Consider the following 6,451-nt stretch of genomic DNA (forward strand, 5'->3'; position numbering starts at 1 on the left):
TACGTCGCCTCGGCAATTTCCATTGAATCAGTATTCATAGGGGCCTTTTATTACCGCCTCGCTCGGGGCACTGAAAAACTCAGGATCGACCCTGGTTTAATTACCTTTTAATTGAATGATTTGAATACTAAACTGTTTAACATTCAATGCGTTTGTTTGTGACATCTTAGCAATCTGTGCGCTTGTTTGTGACATCTTAGCGATTTGTGTTGAATCACTCATAGAGTTAATTCAAATGATTATCAAAAGTGTTTTTGTCGTTTAAAACAAAAACAAATTCAATAAGAACCTTTCATTCATATTAACAATTTTGTATTGTATTTAAAAATTCTGCTTTATGAAACGTATAACAAAACTCAAACACATCATAACAAAACTCGTTTTAATTAAGGGTTTTGGTGGCAAAAGATTTAGTAAAACGCGTAACTTGTTATCTTTATCCACAAAATCATACGTGACAAATATTTCTATATCTATATCATACGTGGCAATACAATCATTGATATTACTGTATTATTATTTTTAATAACAAAATAAAATAAATAATTAAAAAAAAATAACGATAACGTATGGAACTAGTATCGAAGATATTTTTGTGTTGATAATTCCAAAATATCACCATCAATGGCAAAAGTGGCACGACACCGATTACAGAAGTCTCTAGAAATTAATATCTTCCCCAACTTATATAAACCAATTTCATTTCAATATTACTTGCAATAAATTTCATCAAATAAAAATAAAAGGCTTTCATATATTTACCCAATTCTCTGTATATACAGAAGACCTGAATCCGTCGAACGACGTCGTATCGCTAGCAGGAATCGCTTTCTTCATTTAATTTTTGTCGCCATCGGGTTTTAAAGTTCGTTATCCTTAGTTTCCATTACTAACTTAACTTAATTTCGTTTATTGTTTTAGGTAATTTTATATTTATGCTCATAATTAGCGTTGTTTACGTGCTCCTAGGGTTTGGATATGATTACGCTTAGTATTGCAATTTTTGATACTTTTTGTGTCTAATTGACTGATTAAAAGAAGTTAAACGAGTTAATTTATGTCTTTGTAGATTAATTAATTACAATTTTGCTAGTTTTAGCTTATCTTGTACTGTAATTGGTTCACTGTGATTATTATATGAATGATCTATTTTGTTTTTATTATATCATTTAGCTGCCTGGTACCTAGCCTTGGTGTGGAAGAATTTTATTTGCTGATTAATGTGACTAGTAAAAAGGTGTTAGGTTTTTCACATGGCTTATTGTATGGTATTTTGTGTTATGTGAAAATGATATCTGAGTTCATGATAGATGATTTGAAGTTGAATTGATTAGGCTACAAATTTTTGTTTGATAGGCGTTGTGGTGTCGATTGTGTAGGCGACAGTTCTAACTGGTAGTGTTAGGACTTAGGTGTCTCCGGATAGGAGAAATCGTGTTCCAAAAGTGGCGTATCTCGTATATCTGTTACGTCATATGTACAGCTGATTTTGTTGCGTCAGGCTGCTTTTAGTAAGCAGCATTTGTTGTTCCGTTTTTGGAGAAATCGTGTTCAATAAATGCGGATCCAATCCCACCTTTCCTATGTGATTACTCAATTATTTTGTTTTATATTATCGTTTTCCTCATGCGCCGATGATTTTGTTTGGACTGAAACAGTCTGAATGAAAATCACCTATCTGTATATGATAAATGATGCTCCTAGTGGAACTAATTGTGTAATTAGGGTTTGATAACTGTTCAATTAGATGAACAATTATGCACAATCCTTAGACCTCCTTTTATCTACCAACCCAAGCACCCCATCCTCGCTCTGTTCGTTGTTCAAGTTTGGACCTTGGACCCAAATCTCAGTCACTGATTAGTCTTCAAGTATGGTTGGGCTTCCATTTTAAGCCCTTAAAATAGATTGATTTTGCTGAAGAACGTTGAGCAAAATGGCAGTTGAGGTAGAATTGTCCTTGATGAGAAGGAAGGTTACTTTGGGTGCGTTTGTTTCCCTCTTAATGGAATGGTTCAGTGTTGAATGCTAATGGAAGATGGTGCTGAATGGTCACCATTAAGTGCTGAACCATTCACAGCTGGAACTATCTCTAACCATTAAGCACGTAATTTAAATGTAATATGCTCTTTAAATTATATTAAGAACACTTGTGAAAAAATTATATTAAGAACACTTATGAAACCACTATTTTGTGATCTTTATTCATATCAAATGTTAATATGGTAATTTTACATCATTCACATTATTCGTTTAAATTGGTTATCAATCAGGTTATTTTCATTCATCTTTATTCAGAAGCAACATCATTTAGAACCTTTGAATCGTTCAGATTATGAACCATTCAGCGCTAAGCCATTCAGTTTTATCAAGCGCACCCTCAATATGTGCATGACTAATGCATTTCTTCTCTTTTTGTTGTCTTCTCCCGTTCAGAACGTACTTGATTTTTTTGATCTATTGGTTTTACCTTAGGTTACGCCCCTTTTTGGTCATAATTAGATGGATGTGGGCTTCTTCAAGAATCAAGAAACCATGCCATGGATATCCTCATTTCATGGGGGTTGGAATTCCTCATACAGACCTACTTTTTTGGTGATGATTTATATTGGAGTTTATTGGTCGCAGCTGTTCAACTTTGGTTGGATTTTGTTGTTGCTGATTTCAACTGATGTGCTGAAGTTTGAGAGAAACCCATATTTTCACACGGACAACTAGACCTGCTATTTGTGTAGTTAGGGTAGCTTGCTTAATCTGTCTTTGAATGCAGGTGCTTTCAACCATAGTAGTTGTAAATTTATCTTAATGGAGGATCCAGTTAATCATCTTACAAGTTTCAACCTTCAAGGTAGCAATGAAGAATCTGCTACACAAGCAATTACCGTTATGGAGGAACCAAAGTCGTGCAATCAGGATGTTCATGAGAATAGTGAGCATGCTGACGTGGAAACCGTGAAGTCAAATGTTCTTGATGATGAGGATCTCAAGTTTGGGTACTGCATCCGGGATTTATATGAAGTTGTTTATTACAAATATATAACGTCGCTTGTCTATAACATGCTTCTTGTTACGTGACAGGTGTTCTCACTACCGTCGTCGGTGCCAAATAAGGTCCCCGTGCTGTAATGAGATATTTAATTGTCGTCATTGTCATAATGAGGTAAAGGTGGGTAAAAGTTTTAGATTAAATAACGGCATATGGTATTTATACCAGAAATGGTGTTTGATAATCTATTATTTTTCTGCAGAATGACATCAATATTGATCAAAAGGAGAGGCATACCATCCCACGTCATCAGATCGAACAGGTAGTTTTACTATAAAGTTATATAAATTTTTATATTCTTTTTTACTGTATTACATGAAGCATTTACAGTGTTGCCTCCCTTTCAGGTTATATGCACCCTTTGTGGCACTGAACAAGAGGTGAGTGTTTTTACTAGTGTTTTTTTGTTTGCATGGCTTGCATTTCATTATTTGGCTGCATCGTTCATAAATGTGTTGCTTTTTATCTTGTAGGTTCGGCAAATGTGTGTCAATTGTGGTGTGTGCATGGGCAGATACTTTTGTGGTGTATGCAAGCTGTTTGATGATGACGTAAGCCCTTATCACTTCATTTTTTTATTTTTATTTTTTTTTGGTGGAAGTTTCTGTAAACGAGTTTTGTAGAAGTATCTAATAGCTTATGTTGTGTTTTGCAGATATCCAAGAGACAGTATCACTGTGATGGTTGTGGTATTTGCAGGTATTGTGCTTTTTGCTATTTATATTGTTAAGACATTTTAAATGCATCCAATATATGTATCCATATAATCCCAGTGTCTTGCTGGAACTAAAAATTTACAAATGATAAAAATTAAACACTGGCTTCTTTTTAATTAAGATAACAAATATTGGAGATCTTTCCAAATATTTGGCGTATGGACCAATTTGGTGTACCCGTATAAAAGGGAATACCTTTTGGTGTTTATTGTGACAAATCGAGTCTGTCGGTGGGTTAGGAAGACACTTGATTCATATATCCAATTGATTGACCCGTTTAGGTTGATAGTTAGTTACCCAAGTTGATGAATGTATTCCTCATTTTATAACTTTCAAAATTCCCCATACCCATTTTACAAACGTCACCCCACCTCTCCATTGACAGAACTCTTACTTTTACTTAATTAAAACATCTACATATAATAGTTCCATTGTAATTTCATTTTAAGTCGACATATATAGATTAGTTGGGTCAGATCATGGTCAATAATTCAATGTGTCAATCACAGTCTATAAGCTAATAGAACAGAACACCATTAATATATTTGGGTCATGGTTTGATTAGATAATTGACCCGTATGGTCGAGATCTGACCAATGACAGCTTCAGATGAATAATGGGATCTTTTCTAACTCATGCATTTGTCTTTGATATCAGAATTGGTGGGCAGGAGAACTTTTTTCACTGTGACAAATGTCGTAAGTCATCTTTTCTTAGATACAAAATAGTGATTAGCTGATCTGGATCTTAATTAATCTGACCCACTCATTCTTATTTTTTATTCTTTTGCTATTAAGGTTGCTGCTACTCGAATTCTCTGAGAGACAGTCACCCATGTGTTGAAGGAGCAATGCACCATGACTGCCCTGTATGCTTTGAGGTATATGCATATTCACTTTACATTATTAACCTTGTACGCATATTCAGTAATAGTACACTAACTGTGTGTTATTTGCAGTATCTGTTCGACTCGATAGATAGTGTTACAGTCATGCCTTGCGGCCATACCATTCATAAGAAGTGCATTAAGGAGATGCAGCAGCACTCACAGTATGTGAAGCTATAACATTACTATATTAAAATATATATTTTAATAAATATAAGACAATTATGTGAAGTTAATATCTTGGTGGTTGACTTATTTTGACAGGTACGCTTGTCCCCTCTGCTTTAAGTCGGTCTGCGATATGTCCAAAGTTTGGGAGAAACTTGACTTGGAAGTTGCAGCTACACCTATGCCTGAATTCTATCAGAACAAATTGGTGTGTAATCTTTTTCTCTGCTCTTATTTTTCAACTTATTGATGATAAAAGTCTTAACTTTTAATATTTTTGTTTCTGAAGATATGGATCCTTTGCAACGACTGTGGGACTAATTCTGAAGTGCCGTTTCATATTGTGGCTCATAAGTGTCCGAATTGCAAATCCTACAACACTCGTCAAACTAGAGGCTGATTCGGGGATAGTTAACTTTCTGGTAATCTCCTTGCTCGAAAATGGTGTTTCTGTTATAGCTGGATATGGAGCGAGCGCCTAGGGTCGATTTGTATGCTTGTTGTGTGTGTTCTTTAAATGGTTCAATCCCCCACATGATCTGTATACCCTTTGAACAATTTGATCCAGTAGTTATAGCTTCTTATTTTTAGGTCTCATTAATGAATATTTCGGTGTTTGGGTTATTGTAATCATCATAGTATCATGTCACTTGGTCGCTGTAGTTGAGCCGTGTACCTGTTATGTTATGTTTATATATCGGTGTCTGAGTTACAAAGCTGCAAGTTCGTCATAAGAAACGGATACCATCTGTGCAGTCACATTATATGAACTACAGAGTGGTGAAGTTGGTGACCAGATAGACCGGCTAGTCACTACAGAGTGGTGAAGTTGGTGACCAGATAGACCGGCTGGTCCTGTAGTGACTAGCTATTTCTTTTAGTTCAACGTGTTTTTAACTACTACTATTTTTTTTTTCTTTTTTTTTTTTTTACCTTTTCTCGATAATAAATACTGTACAGTAAAGGCATTACACTATTACTCCATCCATTGCATTTTTAATGTGCACAAATATGAGTACGCCCACTTAATAAAGCTTTTAATAAATGATAGTATGGAGTAGCGTACTAAATACAAGGTCATGTTTGTTTTACTTAATGAAGTTAGAGGTTGTTTAGCTTACTAAAGAGAGTTATCTGACTAGAGTTTGTTTTTAACTTATTATTTTAAATTATAACTAAATTTACCTATACATTATTGGTGCAAGCATGGTTGGTCGTTTTATATGTGTAACACACTTGCAATATTGGTTATAACCGGTCTTTTTCTCATAGTTATTATATTATATATTATGTATATATTACAGTATCATATTACTACATTATATTATATTACTAGTTTTATGAGCCCGTCCGTTGGACGGAAATTGTAAATATTAACTTCTAAAATCGTTAGTATTGATGATAACTAGTTGTGGAGCCCTCGCTTCGCGCCGGGGGCTCCGTTTTGAATGCGAGTTAAAAAAAAAAGTCTTTCCTTATGTCCAGGGGCGGAGCTAGGATTTATCATTGAGGGGGGCTCAACTTTTGAAAAATAAAAACGAAAATATTATACTTGATTCACCCAAATTAATTACGGAGTACTACACAACAAAAATGTTTAGATTTATGACTAAGAATTTACATTTTTTGAACTTA

General features: G+C 34.5%; 1 protein-coding gene across 3 annotated transcripts; it reads left to right on the forward strand.

Annotated features, from left to right (window-relative positions):
- Window positions 1–714: 714 nt before the first annotated feature.
- LOC139846985 (probable E3 ubiquitin-protein ligase RZFP34) lies at window positions 715–5,735 on the forward strand. 3 transcript variants are annotated; one of them, XM_071836578.1, is made up of 12 exons: window positions 715–865; window positions 2,771–2,993; window positions 3,079–3,166; window positions 3,249–3,308; window positions 3,394–3,426; window positions 3,520–3,597; window positions 3,702–3,745; window positions 4,420–4,460; window positions 4,560–4,642; window positions 4,721–4,812; window positions 4,913–5,024; window positions 5,106–5,735. In XM_071836578.1, exons 2-12 carry the CDS (start codon window positions 2,806–2,808, stop codon window positions 5,214–5,216), a joined length of 930 nt encoding a protein of 309 aa, XP_071692679.1. In that variant the 5' UTR covers window positions 715–865; window positions 2,771–2,805; the 3' UTR covers window positions 5,217–5,735. The 3 variants fall into 3 exon arrangements, with proteins under 3 accessions (XP_071692679.1, XP_071692678.1, XP_071692680.1); XM_071836577.1 differs by having other exon boundaries at window positions 718–2,993; XM_071836579.1 differs by having other exon boundaries at window positions 718–2,993; window positions 3,079–3,160.
- The last annotated feature ends 716 nt before the right edge of the window (window positions 5,736–6,451 follow it).

This window comes from Rutidosis leptorrhynchoides, chromosome 5, assembly GCF_046630445.1.
Source record: "Rutidosis leptorrhynchoides isolate AG116_Rl617_1_P2 chromosome 5, CSIRO_AGI_Rlap_v1, whole genome shotgun sequence".
NCBI lineage: Eukaryota > Viridiplantae > Streptophyta > Magnoliopsida > Asterales > Asteraceae > Rutidosis > Rutidosis leptorrhynchoides.

Excerpts from the sequence above, each read along its gene's own strand:
- LOC139846985 (XM_071836578.1), top strand. The coding sequence starts at position 2,806 with ATGGAGGATCCAGTTAATCATCTTACAAGTTTCAACCTTCAAGGTAGC. Across the intron at positions 2,994-3,078 it reads GATGAGGATCTCAAGTTTGG|GTGTTCTCACTACCGTCGTC; the intron begins GTACTGCATCCG and ends GTTACGTGACAG. Across the intron at positions 4,813-4,912 it reads GAGATGCAGCAGCACTCACA|GTACGCTTGTCCCCTCTGCT; the intron begins GTATGTGAAGCT and ends TTATTTTGACAG.